At 40.1% G+C, this 21,352-nt stretch overlaps 1 protein-coding gene across 1 annotated transcript; it reads left to right on the top strand.

Moving 5' to 3' along the window:
• Positions 1-10,547: 10,547 nt before the first annotated feature.
• rps15a (ribosomal protein S15a) lies at positions 10,548-18,964 on the top strand. The gene is made up of 5 exons (XM_069904774.1): positions 10,548-10,650; positions 13,463-13,600; positions 15,204-15,283; positions 15,658-15,743; positions 18,832-18,964. Exons 2-5 carry the CDS (start codon positions 13,468-13,470, stop codon positions 18,923-18,925), a joined length of 393 nt encoding a protein of 130 aa, XP_069760875.1. The 5' UTR covers positions 10,548-10,650; positions 13,463-13,467; the 3' UTR covers positions 18,926-18,964.
• Positions 18,965-21,352: the final 2,388 nt, after the last annotated feature.

Raw genomic sequence — 21,352 nt, 5'->3', positions numbered from 1 at the left:
ACCCAATTCAAAACCACTGATCAGTGGGCTTATCAACAAACTGTTCCAAAAAGCCATCACGTAGGCATGCTACAAACTCACTTTCCTGAGATCCAGTAGCTTCTGGACTTTCCCAATCTGCTTTCATGTTAAAAATCCCCCATAATTATTTTGATATTTTCCTTCTGACAAGCTTTTGCTATTTCCAGCTGTAACTTGTGGTCCACCTCCCAGCTGCTGTTTGGGGACCTGAATTTAAATGCTATTAGGGTTCTTTTACCCTTGGTATTTCTTAACTCAACCCATAAGGATTTTACCTCTTCTGACCCATGTCCCTTCTTTCTTGTGATTTAATATAATTGCATACCATCAGGGCCACGCCAATCCCTCTGCTTACTTGCCTATCTTTCCTATACACTGTACCCATGGGCATTCAGCTCCCAATCCGTCCATCATTAAGTCTTGTCTCAGTGATGGCCACAATGTCATACCTTTTAATCAATTAAATCATAATGCATGTCAAAAAATAATATTGAATACAAAAATAATATAAATAATGCATGTCAAATTCCCTTGTTTAAGATATATTTTTGATGTGATCGTGTCCTATGATATGATCCGTAATATGCAGTTAAACCCCCCCCCTCTTTTCCTGCCCTCCCATATTCATTCTACTATCACAAAAGAATCTTCTTCTATTTAGCAGGAACAGCATGTTATACTTCCCTATCAAGTGAAATGACAACATGGGTCAATGTTGTGTAAAACTGGAAGCATCACATAAGCCATCCCACAGCCAAGCCAGATCAGATCAAAGCTGCTACAGCTAGTGTTTGAATGTTAATATTAAAAACAAGATTTAATATTATTTTCTATTCTGTAGAGTTTTCAAGCCATATGATAAAACAGCCAACTAGAGAGGAATAGTGTCTGGAAGACTTTTAAACAAAAAAAGATGCATCATAATTTTTTTAAATTCCTGATACCTAGAACCTGTTATGTTTTGATTTTGCTGTTTTCACTGTTATCACTTGTCAAGGTCATGGTTTATTAATTTATATTTTGTATGTTTTTTATGCCAGGATATCTATATATAGATATCTATATATAGATATCTATATATAGATATAAATATCTATTTATTGATAATTTCAATAAAAAGTTTCTATTGCTGTAAACATAATTGAATTCTAAACTGATAATTGCACAAATGCAGCCAATCCACGGTTAAAGTTTGAATTCTAAATAGAATTACTAATGTTTGCAATAGCATGATAAAGGATCATCCCAATGCAAAAGTCACAGTTTCATTGTAAATGTGAAACCATCTGAGAATGCCAAGCTTCTGTTAATCACATGGAGATTTAGTTACATCACTTTTGTTATATTCTGGTATTTTCAAATAAAAGCATGCTTTTCAGATGAAACCTTTTTTTGGTGAGGTGTGCACATTTCCACTCTGCCTGGGTTTGTATTCCTGTTGGAGCCCTACCTTTTTTTTGTTTGGGGTGGTGGGGGGGAGTGGGGAGAGTCTGAAAAGGTCAACATCAGAAAGTGCTAATAAGATTATGGCTTAAGGAATGGTAATTCTGTTGTGGATCCATTCTTGACATTGCAGTTAAGGACAATCGATTTTAAAACAAATGTAGGCTCCCGAAAGCTAGATGGTGATATAACAATTCTTTCTTTGGCTTGGCTTCGCAGACGAAGATTTATGGAGGGGTAAATGTCCACGTCAGCTGCAGGCTCGTTTATGGCTGACAAGTCCGATGCGGGACAGGCAGACATGGTTGCAGGGGAAAATTGGTTGGTTGGGGTTGGGTGTTGGGTTTTTCCTCTTTTGTCTGTGAGGTGGGCTCTGCAGTCTTCTTCAAAGGAGGTTGCTGCCCGCTGAACTGTGAGGCGCCAAGATGCACGGTTTGAGGCGATATCAGCCCACTGGCGGTGGTCAATGTGGCAGGCACCAAGAGATTTCGTTAGGCAGTCCTTGTACCTCTTCTGTGGTGCACCTCTGTCACGGTGGCCAGTGGAGAGCTCGCCATATAACACGATCTTGGGAAGGTGATGGTCCTCCATTCTGGAGACGTGACCTACCCAGGCATATTTGTGAAATTTGGCATGAAAACTAGTAAACTATGATAAAATTCTATTCAGAACTGAATACATTGATTAATCTTGCATGCTGCCTTTCAATACAAAAGCAATTATGAGAGAAAGTTGATGTAGCAGTTATTGGTACTTGATGCAAGAGTTTCATATATACATTTCCTGTCAAATGTCAACATATGTATTGCTGCACCATGCCTGCAGACATGCAGGAATGACTGAACAATGAATCGTGTAACCTGCAAGATGTTTTATTCTGTCTAATGATGTTAAAAGATGGTCTAAAAGTAACCAATCTCTTCACCAAATCTCTTGTCTAAATGGAGAAATGTAGATGGAATGTTGTATTAGCACCTAAAATGAACAAGCCCTGAGAAGAGCCCTTCCATTTGAAAACATCTGAAATGCCCTTTTTCAGGAAACGTGGATATAATAGATGATCTCCAAGTTCTCATCTTTCTCCCCACTAGTCCCTCTGTCTAGCACTTTGTCATTTTCACCAGATCTAACAAGATCCCACCATCAGCCACATTTCCCCTCCTTACCACATCTGCTTTCTTCAAGGTCCATTCTCTGTGTCTCCTTGGTTTGCTCATCCCTCCCTATGTTCCTCATCCTTGCCCTCTGGCACTTTACTCTGCAACCTCAGGAGGTACAATTCCTGCTCCTACACCTCCCTCACCATAATCCAGGGTCCTAAACAGCTCCCCTTACCATCCTGTTTGTTCTCTGTCTTATCCACTGCCAAAGTGAGGCCAATTGCATTCTTGAAGAACAACGTCTCGTCTTCTCAAGACAAGAGACTGCAGATGCTGGAATCTGGAACAAAAAAAAAACGATCTGCTGGAGGAACTCAGGACGTCAAGTGAGTCTTGATGAATGGTTCTGACATGAAAGGTTAATGACTAGGTCTTCCACTGATGTTGCTCAATCCACTGAGTTCCTCCAGTAGGTTTTTCCGCACCTCGCATTTCCAGCTGGGTAGTCTACAATGAAATGAACATTGAATTTTCCATCTTAAGATAACCTTTGCCCACTGTATTCCTTTTACTTGTTGATGTACTTGGGTCCTCCCACTTTATTTCCAATCCATCGACTAGACCACCATCACCCAATTTTGTTTCTTTTCCCCACCTCGTTCCCAGAGGAAACCCAAACACCCACACACATTTTCCATGTGGTCTATAATGTCAGAATCTAGGTGCCTCTCAGGCCTTTCTTATCCACTTCAACTTATCTTCATTCTCTTCCTCCTACATGACATTCTGCCCTGTTTTTTCCCCCTTCCTTGTGTGTTTCCACCAATTGCACCAGCCTCTTTCCTCACTCCACCTAGATCCATCTTGTCACCTACCAGTTCCTGCCTCACAGTCCTCTTCTTCCCTTTGTACCCCTCCTCCCTGCCTTTATATAAGATATTGAAATGTCAACCATTCCTTTTTCTCTGTCGATGCTGAGTTCCTTCAGCAGTTTATGGGCCTTAATTCTCTTGGGGCTTGTCCAGTCAAAGACAAAACTGCAATCTAAGAATTTGAAGTTTCTGTTGAACTTGGCATTTAAAACTGATGGCTGGCTGCAGAATACAAAATCGTTACGCGCTCCCAGCAGTTCTGATATGCACTAATACATGTCTTTACAGATTTACACTTCCATTAAAGCAAATGAGTATCTGTTCTGTCTTGTTAATTTGCCTACCATGCTTTACTTAATGTACAACTCAAATGATGAATACATCTCCTAAGGTTAATATATCATTGCTGATGCCTGTTTCAGCCTTGGCTTGCTGACAGCATCTCAGTCAGAACAACCTTGGTTAAATCTCCAAGCATATGTGGTCTGTGCTACTAACATTTTATTCCTCTACCTCTGAGTGAACGAGTTCTCTGTTATACAACACTAGTCATACTCTCATAACTTGAAAAAAAATAGATACCTATACTGTCATGTTCACAATTTATCATGGGACCATTCAAATACTAAAACCTAATCTTGCTAACATTAATACCTCAACTGTCCAAAAACAGATGATCAGATCCCCAATCTTACAACTGTTTGTTGTGTACAAGGAGATTATCATATTTGTTTTGTATAATAAATAATTTGCTGAGAAGATTTAGGGTATCCTGAAAGTGTGACCTCCAGCAAGGTGTTTTTTTATTTGGATGGAGCAAATAATAATTGTTACTTATTTGAGCCTGGTGCTTAGGCTTTATGCCAGAGGAAACCAGATTATTCACCAGAGTGGTTCTAAAACAGCATCCTATGGGGACAGATCATTCCAATCCTCTCTGTGGCCACCAGCACTGTAACAAGGAATATTGCAACCTTGAGAGAAAACACCTCAATTTCTATCTGGGCAGTTTGCAGCCTTCCAAAATCAAGAATGAATTTCAGTTCACTTGCTATTCTCTTTCTGAATCAGAAATATCCATTTCTGCCTATCATTGTTTTTGGCTGTTTATCTTTTTCTTTTAGTATCGTTGGGCCTACTTGGCTTGCCCTACAGCTTTGTGATTAACAACACAATGAAGAAGCTGAATGCGCTTCTGAATGCTACTCCAAGTGCCCTTATTAATCTATTTACTATCATTCTATCAGATACATTTAGTTTTTACCCATCCCTTGAAATTATCTGCCATCTAAAACTGATAAAATTTTCTGGGTTTTTTTTGCAGTTCTGAAATGTTAATTCTTACTCTTTTCACAAATGCTATCTGATATGTTGAGTCTTTCCAGCATTATTTTTGTTTTGTTTTCATTCCTCTGAAGGCAGAGCAATTCTGAGCAAGGGTTTCCGACCTGAAATGTTTGCAAGTTTCTCACCCATAGATGCTGCTTAACTGGCTGAATTCTTCCAGTATTTCTGTTTTTGTTAGCTTTCCCAGTAGCCTACTGAAAGGATGGTATGCCAATTTAGAAAAAAGAATAAATCTAAAATTTCTATACTTCTAAAAGCACTTCTAATCATACCCAAAAAATAAAGGAGATCTGCTCCACCCTGCAGGCATTTCATAATTCATAAACAGACCGAATCACCTGATGTACAAATAGTCCAACTTGACAATTCTCATGAGGATAGCCTCCAAGGTCAAAGCTTTCCATAATGACAGCACCAGGTTTCTCCCCTAAAATAAACTTAACTTTAAAAAAAAGTTCTAATTTGTCTGGGTTCCATCTGTTTATGAGAATGAACAGCTGACCCATAAGGTTGAAGAAGGATCTAATTTCAGTAACAGTGTGGGGATATCAGCTAGAGTACTACTGTTGCTGTCAATAATGAGGAAATTCATTCTGTCTGCTCTTTAGTGACCTGTAGGTGAAAATGTAGGGATCAAATAAAGACAAAGATGTGTGAAGCATATTTATTAACTATTCAAAATTTGTAAATTTATTTGAGGGGGCAAGGAAAGAACAGGGAAGGAAACTAAATGGAAGTGTGCTTGCAATCTGATTCCCTCCTGATGTTCAAATTCTGCAATGGACCACAGTTTTACCATGGCACAAACAAGAAGAAACCCGGTAGAATGTTCAGACACTTTTTTTTGTTTGGAAAATCAAGTGCTCCCACCTCAAAAATGTTTTCCTTCAAAATAACAAAAAAAAATGAAGGTTTGGCATTACCTAATTTTAGATGTCATTACTGGGTAGTGAATATTAGATCTATTACTATTTGGATTCATCATAATCAATACCCAGGTGCTTCAAGATGGATTGATTTAGAGATTAAGTCTGCTAAAAGTTATCTCTCCTTTTGGTACTTGGAGACCCTCGCCTTTTTTTTTTGGCTTACAAGTTAACTGATAATTTGGTAGTCAGACACACTTTGAGAATTTAGTTTCAGTTTAGAAAACATTTTGGTTACAGGTTTTTATTGATTAGTCATACTCTATGTAACTTTTTAAAACTTTGATCCAAGATAACGGTTATACTCAGTGGCTAAGCTTGGGTATCTAATCTTTCTTAGATCTATATATTGACCAATATTTTGCTTCTTTTGAACAATTATCTATTAAATTTAAAATAGTTAAACATCACTCTTTTTGCTATTTACAGATTAAGAGCTTCTTAAATTCTTTAACGTTGAAGCTTCCACAGGATTTAGAAAGTATATTTGGGAAGTATATAATTTTAAACCTAATCATAAAGGATTGCTTTCTGCCCTTTATGAATTATTTTTATTTTGGGTAAGTCCTTCGATCTTTAATTTCTGGCAAGGAGCATTTCTCTGGGTGGTATTAAGAAAATGTGGGAACAAGACTTTCAACAACTATTTACTGAAACTACATGGAGTTCTATTTTGAAATGTGTTCACTCGTCTTCTCTTTGTGCTAGACATTCATTAATTCAATTTAAGGTAGACCATCGAGCACACTTTTCCAAGGATCAGTTAGATAAATTTTATCCTCTAAATGTGAAAAATGCAGAACTGAAGAAGGTATGTTTTGGCTAAGTCCTTTGCTCTTTAATTTCTGGTAAAGAGTATTTTGCACTTTATCGTTAATTCTTAATATTAACGTGACTCATAGCCCTTTCGTTGCTATTTTTGGAGTGATTGGGCCAATGGATTGACTTTTTCACAATCCCATGTAGTGGCTTTTGCTTCCCTTGTTGCTAGATGGGCCATTTTTCTGAGATGGAAAGATGCTGTCCCTCCTACTCATACTCAGTGGTTGTCGGATGTGATGGCATATCTGTCTTTAGAAAATAAGTAGATGTTCTACTACTGCAATGGATCTTAACTTTCTTTCTCTTTGAGGTCCTTTTCTCAATTACTTTCAAAACCTAGATTAATTATCTTTGTTTTTTTTTTCCATGACCTCATAGTTATTATTAGTAATTGACTCCTTAACTTGGCCAGCATCCCTCATAGTGGGGTTTGATCTTAGTTTAGGAATATGTTTTTTTTCCTATTTTCCTTTTTTCCATTTCTTATCATGGATTCATATGTACCTTATTCATTGTTATTTGATTCTTGTAACACAGTATTAATTTATTATTAATGCCAAGTGTATTTTCATTAAAACCAATAAAAAGATTGAAAAGAATTTTCAATTTCAAATAAGAAATGATCATTGGTGTTTATTAGATATCATAGGATGATTAGCATGCATTAAATAATCATTTAATACATACCAATCACTTTGTTGTAACTTTTCTATTAAAGGCTCAACCAAATATAATGCTTTCATATTTTTCAGTATTGACTGCAATGTGACTTTGATCCAAATCATAAACAGAGTTCAGCAAGATCAGTAGAGAGACTTAGAGTTGTTGTTTTAGGTAGAGGTCCATTCGTTATAACTGGGAAAGTGGAAAAAATGTGTTAAATTGTGGAGAGAGAATAGAGGGATTGTTCATAAGTACACCATGGTTGAAGTAAAATCGCAATCCTGGAGAAAATCAACAGGTCAGTGTATTTTATATTGCAAAGATAAAGATGCATATCCAGTGTCTCATGCTTGAGCCCTTCAAGTATTAGCAAAATGTAGGCAGGTGCTCAAACAACATGTTGGGGGAGGGGCAGGGAGAGGAGCACAGTCCCACTACAGGCAGGAGGTAATAGGTGAATAGGGGAGGGAGGGCACTCCAGCAAGCAAGGGGATAGCTCTGAATGGAGAGGAAGGATGGAGAGCTGAAAGACAAAGAAATGGGAAGGGAGAGAGAATGGAAAGTGCCCAGATGGAGAGAAAATGGAAATAAATCTCACATATGACTATCAAGCCAAGTACCAGGTGAAAAATCCTGCTTTTTTTCAAAGCCAGCATCAACCAATCAGTTCATTCTATGTAATATAAGCAGTTATTGTCTTCGATACCTTTCATTGTATCACTAAGCCTTGGGCTTAGTGTCTCAGCAAGATGCATGTGAAACTATATATCTGGCACTCTCCTTGCCAAGTTGTATCAGTAGATTCTGAACTGCCATATATTTGGCAATGTAGGCCTTGGCTAGGGCGTACCCACAATGGTGAAAAAAAATTGAATAGTACCAGAAAATAAGTGTAGGACTTATAAGATGTGATTAGTCTGAAGCTAAAGTTCAAGCTCTGACCTTGTGATTGCAATTACAATGAGCAGCCAACACTCCTTTATTGTTAGCCTTGTCAAGAATCAAGCCCATGCTTTCTCATCTTAAATGGGAGGTGGTTGTGACTGAAAATGGTGCTTGGTGTGATAATGCAGCAGACGACGATGGATGAAGAAGGGAATCTGGATTTTCAGTTTGGAGTCCAGAGAAGTTATGGGAGGCATGGAGACGCTTACATTTACCAATGGACAGAAATCTTTTGGCCATACAAAGGCCAGTGGGAGAAAACTGCAAGGAACTGGCTTCAGTCTAAAATGATTTTTAATTGTGCTCCTCAGTAAGTAATTATCGTGATAACTTCTGAAATCCCTTTCTCACAAATACACCTCAAACCTCACATAGAACACCTCCATCAAGCATTATCAAATGAATTATAATGGACAATAAACTTCTCTGAAGTGGCATTTGTACATCATAAATTCCAACATGGTTTTTCTGCTGATCATATAATGATTTGATATAAAGCCTGTATAAAGATTGTAATCAATTTTATTTTTTAAAATGAAAAAATCCAGATAGTGATAATTCCCAAAAAGTTTAGAAGGATCTGACAGGTTCAAGTTGTCAAGTTTATTATCATCTGATTGCACAAGTCTTGTCTCGTCTTGGCTTGGCTTCGCGGACGAAGATTTATGGAGGGGTAATGTCCACGTCAGCTGCAGGCTCATTTGTGGCTGACAAGTCCGATGCGGGACAGGCAGACACGGTTGCAAGGGAAAATTGGTTGGTTGGGTGTTGGGTTTTTCCTCCTTTGTCTTTTGTCAGTGAGGTGGGCTCTGCGGTCTTCTTCAAAGGAGGGTGCTGCCCGCCGAACTGTGAGGTGCCAAGATGCACGGTTTGAGGCGATATCAGCCCACTGGCGGTGGTCAATGTGGCAGGCACCAAGAGATTTCGTTAGGCAGTCCTTGTACCTCTTCTGAGGTGCACCTCTGTCACGGTGGCCAGTGGAGAGCTCGCTATATAACATGATCTTGGGAAGGTGATGGTCCTCCATTCTGGAGACGTGACCTACCCAGCGCAGTTGGATCTTCAGCAGCGTGGATTCGAAACTGCCAAAATGTTTGGTCTGGAAGTCAGCCTGAAGAAAACTGAGGTCCTCCATTAGCCAGCTCCCCACCATGACTACCAGCATCTCCATCGGGCACACAAAACTCAAAACGGTCAACCAGTTTACCTATCTCGGCTGCACCATTTCATCGGATGCAAGGATCGACAACAAGATAGACAACAGACTCGCCAAGGCAAATAGCGCCTTTGGAAGACTACACAAAAGAGTCTGGAAAAACAACCAACTGAAAAACCTCACAAAGATTAGCGTATATAGAGCCGTTGTCATACCCACACTCCTGTTCGGCTCCGAATCATGGGTCCTCTACCGGCATCACCTACAGTTCCTAGAACGCTTCCACCAGCGTTGTCTCCGCTCCATCCTCAACATTCATTAGAGCGACTTCATCTCTAACATTGAAGTACTCGAGATGGCAGAGACTGACAGCATCGAATCCACGCTGCTGAAGATCCAACTGCGCTGGGTAGGTCACGTCTCCAGAATGGAGGACCATCGCCTTCCCAAGATCGTGTTATATAGTGTTCTCTGGTTCTCCGTGCAAAGCATGCAAATGCACAATCAGACATAATACACATACAGTTTAACAATACACATGCAGGACAAGTATTACAGATATTGTTTTGTCAATCTGAGAGTCTTGGATGGTTAGCGTGAGCAGCTCCTTTGCTTGTTCAGCATTCTGTGGGAAGAAGGAAGCTGTTGCTCAGTCTGGCAGTTCTGGCTCTGATAATCCTGTATTGGATGCATTTGAAAGATGCTGTCAACGAGGTGGAAGGGGAATGATTCTGCATGCCCTTTTCAGACAACAGTCATGTTGATGGGGAGAGTTTAATATATAAATCCAAAATGTACATTTCTGCATAACTTTATGGACTATTTGGTACTTGCACCAATTTCTGCTCAAATTTTGTGTCATGTCCTGAAATTGCAAACAATTAGAATTTATTGTCACGTGTCACAAAATGTGTTGTTTTGTGCCAGCTTTATTGTGCATTACCGATGCTATAAATTAATTTCCATAAATACACCATTTAAAAAAAAAGAAATAAATTGGTGCTTGAATGCTTTTCTTGCCTTGCAAATAATTTATTCTGAATAAAGAATATTTTGGGGGGAAAAAGTTGCCCCATCTTTGGATTTGAAAGGATGGATCTTCTCGAAACATCAAAGAGGTGAAGAGAGCATCACGGGGTAGTGGGGGAGAGTGGCACATCAGAAGGGAGCAGTTGGGGGGGGCGCCTCCCGCCCTCAGCCCGGCAAGCCGTTGCTATGTTACCAGGCGCTCTCGAGTCATGGTCACGTCACGCCGGCGTGGGGCGGAGCGAAGGCGCCAAGGTCTGAAATGCCCCATGATGCCTCGCGCGTCCTCTTCCCCTCCCCCTTCCTCTTTCCGCCATATTGACCGACGGGTAAGATGCCTGAGGAAGTGAGCCGTTTGCAATCCGTTTTATATCGGTCTCGTTTTAGGGAATCGGGATGTAATTTTGATACTGATTTGAAGTCGGAGAGGCCGTGCTGCGGCTTGTTGGGTTATTGACCTGAGGCACATGTGTTGAGGGTGTTAATTTATTCCACCACCTTCCTGTGTCCGCAAGTTTCCCCCCACCCCCCCCCCCCTTCCAAACTCCTTGCAGTTCATTGGGAAGATGCGGCGGCGGCGCCTGCGGGTCCACCCCCCCCACGTTGGGTCGATGTTCTCGGGTGGGAAGGAGCGGTGGACGGGGGGCTGCCTCTCCCCACCCCGGGAGCTGCTCGGGTGGCCCGGGCTTTCCTGCCGCCTTTTACGGGCTGGGAGAAGATGGGATGCCGACCGGTTGGCCCTGAATCAACGTCCCCCGGCTGATTTCCCCTCACCCCTCTCACCCCCCCCATCCCTCTCTCATCCCCTCTCCCCATGTCTACCCGTCTCCCCTCTCCCCATGTCTACCCGTCTCCCCCCTCCCCATGTCTCCCCCCCTCTCCATGTCTCCCCCCTTTCCATGTCTTCCCCCCTCCCCATGTCTCACCCCTCACCAAGTCTCCCCCCCACCCCATGTCTACCCTCCTCCCCCCTCCCCATGTCTACCCCTCTCCCCATGTCTCCCCCCCTCCCCATGTCTCCCCCTTCCCCATGTCTCCCCCCCTCCCCATGTCTCCCCCCTCCCCATGTCTCCCCCCTCCCCATGTCTCCCCCCTCCCCATGTCTCCCCCCTCCCCATGTCTCCCCCCTCCCCATGTCTCCCCCCTCCCCATGTCTCCCCCCTCCCCATGTCTACCCAGTCTGATAAATTTGAATGAGGTGTCTGTAAGATCCTCTCACTTGAGAAATTGGACCAAAAGATGACACTTCAAGATTGGTTCTGCATTGGGGTGGTGCTGGGTTGTTTTGGAGTAATTTTGAGCAAGACTCATTACTGGGAACCTGTCTCTATACATAATCTGCTAAGAAACAACATTCACAACATATTAGAAATGGAACAATATGAGGCCTTTGGCCTGTGATGTTATACTGCTCCACATGAACATTCTTTCCCTCCCTCAACCCATAACCCTCCATTTATCTTGCCTGCATGTGCCTATCCAAGTCTCATAAATGTCCCTTTGTACAGCCTCCACCACCACTCCTCCCTTAACCCATAACCCTCCATTTATCTTGCCTCCATGTGCCTATCTAAGTCTCATAAATGTCCCTTTGTACAGCCTCCACCACCACTCCTCCCTCAACCCATAACCTTCCATTTATCTTGCCTCCATGTGCCTGTCTCATAAATGTTCCTCTGTACAGCCTCCACCACCTCTCCTCCCTCAACCCATAACCCTCCATTTATGTTGCCTCCATGTGCCTGTCTCATAAATGTTCCACTGTACAGCCTCCACCACCACTCCTCCCTCAACTCATAACCCTCCATTTATCTTGCCTCCATGTGCCTGTCTCATAAATGTTCCTCTGTACAGCCTCCACCACCACTCCTCCCTCAACCCATAACTCTCCATTTATCTTGCCTCCATGTGCCTATCTGTCTCATAAATGTCCCTTTGTACAGCCTCCACCGCCACTCCTCCCTCAACCCATAACCCTCCATTTATCTTGCCTCCATGTGCCTATCTGTCTCATAAATGCCCCTTTGTACAGCCTCCACCACCACTCCTCCATCAACCCATAACCCTCCATTTATCTTGCCTCCATGTGCCTGTCTCATAAATGTTCCTCTGTACAGCCTCCACCACCACTCCTCCCTCAACCCATAACCCTCCATTTATCTTGCCTCCATGAGCCTATCTAAGTTATTAATGTCTCTTTCTATCAGCCTCCACCACTACTCCATGCAGTATATTCCTCTGGCAACTTCATTGAAATCCTCTGCAAACTTTTCAATAAATGTTGTCTGTGTCTGGCCATTGCTGTCCTTTGATAAAGGTGCCCACGATGACTCGTAATAACACCTCTAAGTGACCTTGTCCTCTTTTGCTCCAAAGATTTTAAAAAATCCCTAGTTTGTATAATCTTTCTTCATAAGACACTTACTCTAATCCAGACAGCATCCTGGTAAATCTGCATAATTTTCAAAGCTTCGACATCTTAAAGTGAGGTGATCAGAAATGAACGCAATACTCTTTTAAGTGTCTAAACAGAGTTTTATGGAGCTGCAATGTTAATTAGTGGCTGTTGAACTGATTTATGAACATCATATAAATTCTTAACCAACCTAGCCACTTGGGTGGCAATGTTGAGGTTGGACAATGTATGGACTTGTATCCTAAGATCTGTTTCTCCATACAGCTAAGAGCCTTGCTTTAGTATTAACCTTGTACTTTATGACAACCTTCTGCACTATCCACAACACCTTTGTATCATCTGCAAACCCACTCCTCTACTTAATTGTTCAATTCATTTGTAAAAATCATAAAGACCAGGAATCACAGAATGCTCCCTTCCTGTCAGAAAACGCTGCATCTACTTGCCTTTTGCGGTCAAGCCAATTCTGGATCCATGAAGCCAATTTTCCCAGGATCTCATGAATGTAATGTGAGGAACCTTGCCAAATATCTTGCATTCAGCAGACTGATGCCTATTGGGGGGGAAAACTTGGACCTGGAGGCGTTGAACAAGGTTTCTGTATAATCTGCCTGAAGATAGCCGTGAAAAGAAAGTGGCCAGGTTGATAGGGGCCTTCTTATGAATCTGGCTCAGTGCCTCCACTTCTGATTGTTCCCAACACTGCTATGATGTTTCTTCTTTAGGCATTATGGTGCGCATGAATGTTCTTGCCGATGCCCTTACAAGCATCAACAACGCAGAGAAGCGCGGAAAACGCCAGGTTCTCATCCGGCCATGCTCCAAAGTGATTGTAAGGTTCCTGACTGTAATGATGAAGCATGGTAAGATGTCATTTGACAATGCATTATTGTTTAAAATTCATAAACAAGCAGTAAATATTTTGTTCAAGGTGTGAATTGTATTTTTGTAATAGGATAAAAATTGTGTGTCCAAAAGGAAGGGAAACTTCAAAGGGTAAAGTTAAACAGGCACAGATAATCCTCTAACCACACGTGCAGGAAGACCAAAACCAATGACCTATCCTGCATGTGTTCTTGTCCTTTTAATATGTTAGATTTGAGATTACATTTAAAGATTGGCATAATGGCACGAGTGGAGCTGATTTGTCACTGTGCCCAATGATTGAGGTTTATGTTTGAATAATCCCTCTGCAAATCTGGACTTCCTCTTGTACCCCAAAAATATACAGATTGATAGGTTGATTGGCTGGGTTATGGGAGAAGGCTGGGTCGTGGGGCTGACTCCGCCCATGATTAAATTGTGGGGGCAGACTTGATGGGCTGATGGACTGCCAGAACATTGCCCTTCAGACAATTTTCTATTTGTTGTCCACCTGCTGGCTACTTAACTGTTTGGAGGTGGTATATCATTGCCAACAGTATCCTTTTACCCTTGCTGTTTCTTAACTTGACCCAAAATGATTCTGTATCTTCTGATCGTATTCCACCTATTTCTAATGATTGACTGCTATTCCTTACTAACGGAGCCACCCCACCTTATCTGCTTATCTTTTTGGTACACTGTATCCTTGGATATTCAGCTCACACACATTCCATCCATTAGCCATGACTCCATGATGGCCACATCATATTTGTCAATCTATAGCTGGACTACAGGGTCATTCACTTTATTGCTTCTGCATTCATTTAAATGAGAAACCTTCAGTCCTATACTTGTTACTTTTTTTAAAAAACTGTTTCCCTTTTGCATTGCAACTCAATCCACTGGTTGCAATTTTGCCCAGTCTGCCTGTCCTTTCCACAAGCTCCCTATCAACTGTGTCTACTTGTGCGTCAATCACCCCTTCCTCTGCCTCTTCACTTTCCCCATCCAATTGAATTTGCAAACCTCCCTGCTGGGATATGGGTTCCCCTCCAGTTCAGGTGCAATCTGTCCCACCTACAGAGACATATAATTTCACCCAGCCAAAGTGCAGATTTGGAGAGGATAACTGAAAAGTAGTCAAATGGGATGAGTTCAGATGGGAAGTTCCATTTTGCAGAGTTCAAACTGTTAGGACGGCACAATTACGCAGCATAAAATTGCTACCTTGCAGCTCAGTTGCAACCTCCAGTTGTGTGTGGAGTTTCCACGTTCTTCCTGCAATTGTTTGCTCCCATGTCTCAAAGATGTTCAAGTTGATAAATTAAAGACTAGTAGAGTCTGGGTTTGAGGTGGATTGAGGGGAAGGAGAGGTGATGAGAATATGGATTGGATTGTTTTAAGTTTGTGTGAACTTGGTGGGCTGAAGGTTTTGTTTCAATGCTGTATCTGAATCGAGATTTTTCTCTTGCGTGTCAGATTCGTTTGAGATTCTGGTGCAGACCATTAAAATTAAGAGCAGAGATTGGGAATTTGTATGAAGTGTTTGTAAATCTAAGTGTGGCTATTCCAAGCTTTCAAAATAACTTTTCATATTTCCAGGCTATATTGGAGAGTTTGAGATTATCGATGATCACAGGGGTGGGAAAATCGTCGTCAATCTCACAGGAAGATTGAATAAGGTAAAGGTTCATGTTGCAACTTTCTTTCTGTCAGATCTTGTTTTAGAAAGTCTTTCAAATGCTCCATTTTTTAGGCATAATCTGTTTTCTGCAATTTCCATTTTTTTCTGAAAGCATTCATTTTTTTCACAGGAATTTCTTGCCTTTTGGATCGCCGTTATTTTATTATGTTTGCAAATGTTAGTGCTGTTTGTGTGTATATTTTATAATCTGACATTTGCGCATTTGTTCCAATAACAATGTTTATCTTATGTTGTTGGTGTACTAATTTAACTGAACAAGATGGTTTTCTTGTATTTTTGTTTTGTGTAGATAATTGAATGCTCTCTAATCGATTATATATGCCCTGATTTGTTTATTTTATTTCCAAATAGTGTGGTGTCATTAGCCCCAGATTTGACGTTCAAGTTAAAGAGCTGGAAAAGTGGCAAAATGCTCTTCTACCTTCCCGTCAATTTGGGTAAGAATGTTCATTGACTTTTTTGTCAGCCTAGATTTTTATAATTCTTTTCAATGACTTTCTGTCTTTATGCTTTGTGTTAGCTTTTTACTTTGACGCAAATTCTGTTTATCTTCGTTTGAAGCATCTTACCTGTCGTAAATGGTCTTGCTTTTATCGGATTCTTATTGGAGTTGCCTACCACTTTCAATAACAGACTTAACCCCATAGCTTTTGGTACCTGGTTTTAAGATCTCTAGTTCTATTTCTTTTACCCTTTTGTGCCTCTAGCTTTTTGGAATTTATTTTCCTCTGAAATGTCATCTTTGTGTTATGTTGTTCACTGGCTTATTTCTTGATAGTTTTGTGGTGTGTGCTGTTTGCCGCGTTGCAGGAAAAAGTGTAGTAGTTTTTGCTAGATGCATAGAGTGCTGAAGTTATTGATGATTAACTGGGGAAATAAGTGAGTAGAGTCACGATAAAATTGAGGTTTTTCAGCCAGCATTTGAGCTGTGTGGTACTGCCGTATCATTGATATTTTGTTTCTGGATATTGAGTGTTGGATATTGTATCTTGGCTATTTAAAATTTGAATGAACAGTCGTAAAATACTCATTTGATATAAACTTCATTGATACTAGTGGTTGTCATAACTGAATGTAAACTGCCCAATATTTTCTTGATGCAATTGCTATGCTGTGGTTGGAGAAGGAATGCATTGCAATTATGGTGATGGAAACTGGAAATTTTTTTTATGAAACTGCTTAATCAGTTTCTTGCTGAAAAGGAATATCTCTTCATTTTGTGAAAAATTTGCTATGAATTGGCATCTTCCACATTTGGAAATGATTCAAAAGTTGTTTTCTGCCTTTTGTTTGTGCTTCTCTTGATAATCCTTTATTTTGGGTTGTGAAAATACTTCAAAAAAGGAAGAGAGGTGATTTAAGTTTTGAATAAAGGGCCCCAACTCTGAAACTTAGAGTCCATCAATACTGAACTTGCACTTTTCGACAAGGAATTAGCCTTAGAAATATGCCTAGATATAAAGGCATATTGGAGTGATTTGCATCTTTCTATTTGTTTACTTATGAAAATTTTTACCTAGAGATTGTCAAAAATATTTGGGATAGTTAGGCCTATACTGAGTATTTTCATGGACGTTTCTTGAGGATTTGGGTTGTAAATATCTATTTTGTATTCATTGACAATCTACATTAATCTGCATTAATTAGATTGTTGTCTTGGTTATCAAATTTTTATTCTTCGATTTGCAATGTGTTTGGACCTGCTAGGAGTTAAAGGTAATATGGAAATACAGGCTTGTTTTCCCATATCAATCTTGATATTGTCCCATGTCCTAAATTTTGTTTTTTGCTGCTTATCAGTTTGGCATGCATTTGTGATGTGAGTATTTCAGAGTCTGGATGTAGAAGGTGTAGATTTTCAAGTCCTGTTGCCTCTTTCCAAGAGTCAGATTTTTTTAAAACCTGGAACTTGGGTGTATACACAAAAGCCCCAGGTTGTCATCAATATTTTGCTTCCAGTGTCTGAAAGAAAATTCCTGCTCCTCCTCTTGATCACTGTTCTCTGTCAGCTTTGCGCATGCACATATCTTGCAACCAGCGCACAAAGAAAATTAACGTGCACCCAAAAGGTTCGTTACCTAAAATAATGTAGTAATTAATAAATAGACATTGAAAATAATCACTTAGCAAACTGGTTCTGTTAACTAGTTAGTTGGTTAAACAAGTAGTTAATCAGACCTGTATTCAATTATTAGCCATGAGGGATAGGCTGTGCCAAAATGATCTTGAAACAATTTCAAGTTAATATTTTCACATCATAAGATTTTTGCATGCACGGGTTACTAAAAATTAGAGGGAACATTGCTCTTGATGCATTCTTACTAATCAGTCCTACATCTTATCACAATTCTGTGGAACTCACATCTAAGATTTTTTACATTGTGTCTCAAGGGCTGTCCAATAGATTTGAACGAATGAGCTAGTTTAACTTAAATCTTGCATGAGCCTTCTCCATTTTTCTTAAATCTGAAACTAGTAACATCAAAAAAATCTACAAGCATCCAATTTCTGGATGGTGAGGTTCCCTCTATTTGGTGATGGGAAAGAGGACTAATTTTTCAAGGCTATTTGGCAAAGGAAATTGCAAATAATGTGGGAGTAAAAGGGACAGTGTAATCTTTCAGTTTATTTATGTTCCTTGTGTGTTTTTAGGATAAGTGTCTGAACTGCAGAGTTTGGGTTAATTTTGAATTAATGTGTATAGGATTATTTGGTGCAGCTGTTCATTATTGCAGAATTCCTGCTGATGGCACTTATTTACTGCTCTTAATATGCCAACTTTATTCACTTCTAATTGTTCTTTGATCATGACGGAGCATCAAGCATTTAAGAAGTTTCTTCTCAGTAAACTGTTTGAAATGTAGTTGGCCTTTGTGCTGTCCTGCTATAACTTGGCATTTCTACTTGTTCTATTTAAAAAAAAAAATTTCATACTATTTGGCTCTTGGTAGACATCTTCTGGATGCATTATTTGAATTATCTATAGAAAATTAATTTCAGAATTTTCCTGTTGCATAAAATCAGATTAGTGCTAACTCTAACCCGGCGTCAAGAATTGGAGAACACAGCAAACTTTATTGTTGGTTTATGATGTAGGGAGTCGTTAGAATCTGTACAGGGCTACAGGTTCAGAGTTGTGGAGAGTGAATGTCGAGTTGAAAAGAAAACTTGAGTACTTGGTGCTGGAAATTGCAGTGTCATGGGGATTAGGATAAACTAGATTGATTTTGCATTGAGCTATAAAAGATGGGTCAAATATCTGCATCAAAGTTCTGGGAAAAATACTTTATTGTAATTCTGAGTGGGATCATGAAAGCAGTTGAAGGCACAAGCTTTTTCTTTCATTTATCTCATTGTTTTGAGTCTCAGAAATGTTGAATTGATTTTTGAATATAACTAGCAATATTTCAGGCCCTAATTGCTTTCATACCATGACATGTTTTTGCATTCTATTTGCATTAAAGAATGTCAATTGAAGCCAGAAGTTTGCTCTGTAGAAATAAAAACTTTATTTTTACATCATAGATATCTTGTTCTCACAACCTCAGCTGGCATCATGGACCACGAAGAGGCCAAACGAAAACACACAGGAGGAAAAATCTTGGGATTCTTTTTCTAAGATGTGAAACCCATCTGCAATAAAAAAAATGCAAACAAATTGTTTTGTCATTTTTTTTTAAAGACAAGTTCTGAATTGGTTTTGAGTGGAAGTTTTCAATTAATTGCTCTCAATTTAAGTTGGTTCTTGTCATACCAACTTGAAATCTCATAGTAAATTTGTTGTTTTGCACTAGCAGTGTGCCAGTGATAGTGGTCTGCTCCTTGGCCTCTGATCTGAATAATTCAAGTTTATTATCATCCAATTGAGTACACCACGACGAAACAGAGTTCTCCGGTCCTCAGTGCAAAAATGTTCAAGCGACAAATATGCAGTACATATATAAAAATAAATAAATATTATTTATTGAAATGGGAAGGCTTCGAGGGATGTGGCCAAGAGCAGCCAATAATAACTTGTTAGATGGGAAACTATTCTTATGGTTGAAGACCTATTTCAATGCTGTATGACTGTAAATAATCTTTTCCTCTGACAAGTTTGAGGTTGAATTACTAACAATGTGGCAAAAATTGGGTAATTAGGTGGGGCATGTACAACCTTTGAGGTATTATGATATGGTTAATTTTTAATTTGGGTGGGGGCAGGAAGTGATGCTCAATCCTGAAATAACATTCATCAGCTTCTATTCAGGATAAGGAGTGATCAGCTTTCAGGTGCTCACAGTTCTGAATATTTCCACTGGTCGGAGAGGGAGTAGGAAGTATGGGGGAAAGCTCGTATGGTGAGAGTCAGATGTTAGTCAAAGCAAGATGGTTATTGGAGGTCGGTCAACACTGGGGAAATGTGCTAGGACCAACCATCTTTAGTCGTTTCACTGAAGATTCCATCATTGCACAAAGTTTAATTCCATTTGTATCTCAGTCTGGCTGCAAGCATGCAGCAAGACTCTACAGCAGGGGTTCCCAACATTTTTGTTCCTCTGTGCCCCTTGGACATTTTTATAAAAATTAAGGGGGAAAAAAACACGACATTGTGCAATCTGACTGCAGATTACAACACCATGTATTGTACAGTAATGGATATTCTCTCAGACCCAATGTACCCCCTGAAAAGTGCAAATGTACCACTGGGGGTACATATACCCCAGGTTGGGAACCTCTGCTCTACAGAGTTCAGTTATGGTCTAATAATGGGGTTTTGGAGTCAGTGCAGAGGTTGAGTCTGGAAAGGAGGGGGTTAGCGTATGAAGAGATTTTGTAGCCTGCAGCAATACAGGAGTTTAGACAGATGAGGTGTAAAATAAAGGGATAGATGAGGGCAGCACAGCTTAGCAATGCTATTACAGCACCAGTGACCTGGATTTGAATATGACATTGTAAGGCATTTGTACGTTCTCCCTGTGTTTGGGTTATCCCTGGGTGCTCTGGTTTCCTGCTGCCTTTAAGTAAGCAGGGATGTAGATTAATTGGTATATTGGAGCAGTACAGGCTAGTAGGTAGGAAGGGCCTGTTACTGTGCTGTTTGAGATTTTTTTAAAAAAATTAAAAATACGATAAGATGGAAGTCGAGGGGTTTCCACTGGCAGGTGAGACTAATTTTGGGATCACTTAAAGATTTGAGGGAGTAAATTTAAGATGGGAGAAATTGTTTATCCCAGAGTAGTGAATTTGGAATTCTCTGCCCAGTGAAACAGTGGAGGCAGCCTTTTAAATGTAGTTGAGATCCAGGTAGATTTTTAATGAGTTGGAGAATTAAAGGTGAGGAATGGCCAGCTTAGGTACAATCTTTTTGAAAAGAGGACCAGGCTCAAGAGGCCATATGGTCCATTATGGCCACAAGTGCTAAATAATGACCATTAATAATACAGATGCTGAATTCTGGATAATATCCCAAAACCTTTTTTACTATCTCAAAGGTGCAAGTTAGAAGTATTGATGGAACACTCCACTTGCCCTGATCACCGGTATGAAGCTTGATGCCATCCAGGATAAAGCCTCCATTTGTATTCCCATCAACCAGTATAAATGTTTATTGCTTCTGCCACTAGTAGTAGGTTGTGGCTACAGTGTTGACAAAACCCACTGCAGTTAATGACTAAGGCTACACCAACAGCACTTGCCAAGCTTTCTGTCTACTAACAATGACAGCAGGGCCATGTAACTTGCAGGATTCCTCCTTATGTTGCACTTTGTCCTGACTTGAAAATGTTATCAGTCACTTGAGCTATGGTAGGTTGAGAGAAGTTAGGAATGTTGAATGTTGGTCTCGATGCCCAGGTCCTGAAAATTAAAAAAAAACTAACCATGAATTTGACTGACAGCCAGAACAAAGTGATGAGATTGTTTCTGATGCTGAAGGAGGCCTGTTACAGATTTTTAATGTGAATGGAAAAAATGTGTTAATCTGTTAAATAGCATTGTTTTTGGGGAAATTTATGATTCAATGCGAATCATTTCAGTTGCAGACCTAACAAGATGAATTTTGAGT

Source organism: Narcine bancroftii, chromosome 12, assembly GCF_036971445.1.
Source record: "Narcine bancroftii isolate sNarBan1 chromosome 12, sNarBan1.hap1, whole genome shotgun sequence".
NCBI classification, from domain to species: domain Eukaryota; kingdom Metazoa; phylum Chordata; class Chondrichthyes; order Torpediniformes; family Narcinidae; genus Narcine; species Narcine bancroftii.
Note: the sequence above shows the minus strand (reverse complement) of the source record. Positions and strands in the feature narration are given on the sequence as shown.

Coding starts and splice junctions, on each gene's coding strand:
- rps15a (XM_069904774.1), top strand. CDS start 13,468: ATGGTGCGCATGAATGTTCTTGCCGATGCCCTTACAAGCATCAACAAC. Junction 15,284..15,657: donor TCACAGGAAGATTGAATAAG/GTAAAGGTTCAT, acceptor ATTTCCAAATAG/TGTGGTGTCATTAGCCCCAG. Junction 15,744..18,831: donor CTACCTTCCCGTCAATTTGG/GTAAGAATGTTC, acceptor TTTACATCATAG/ATATCTTGTTCTCACAACCT.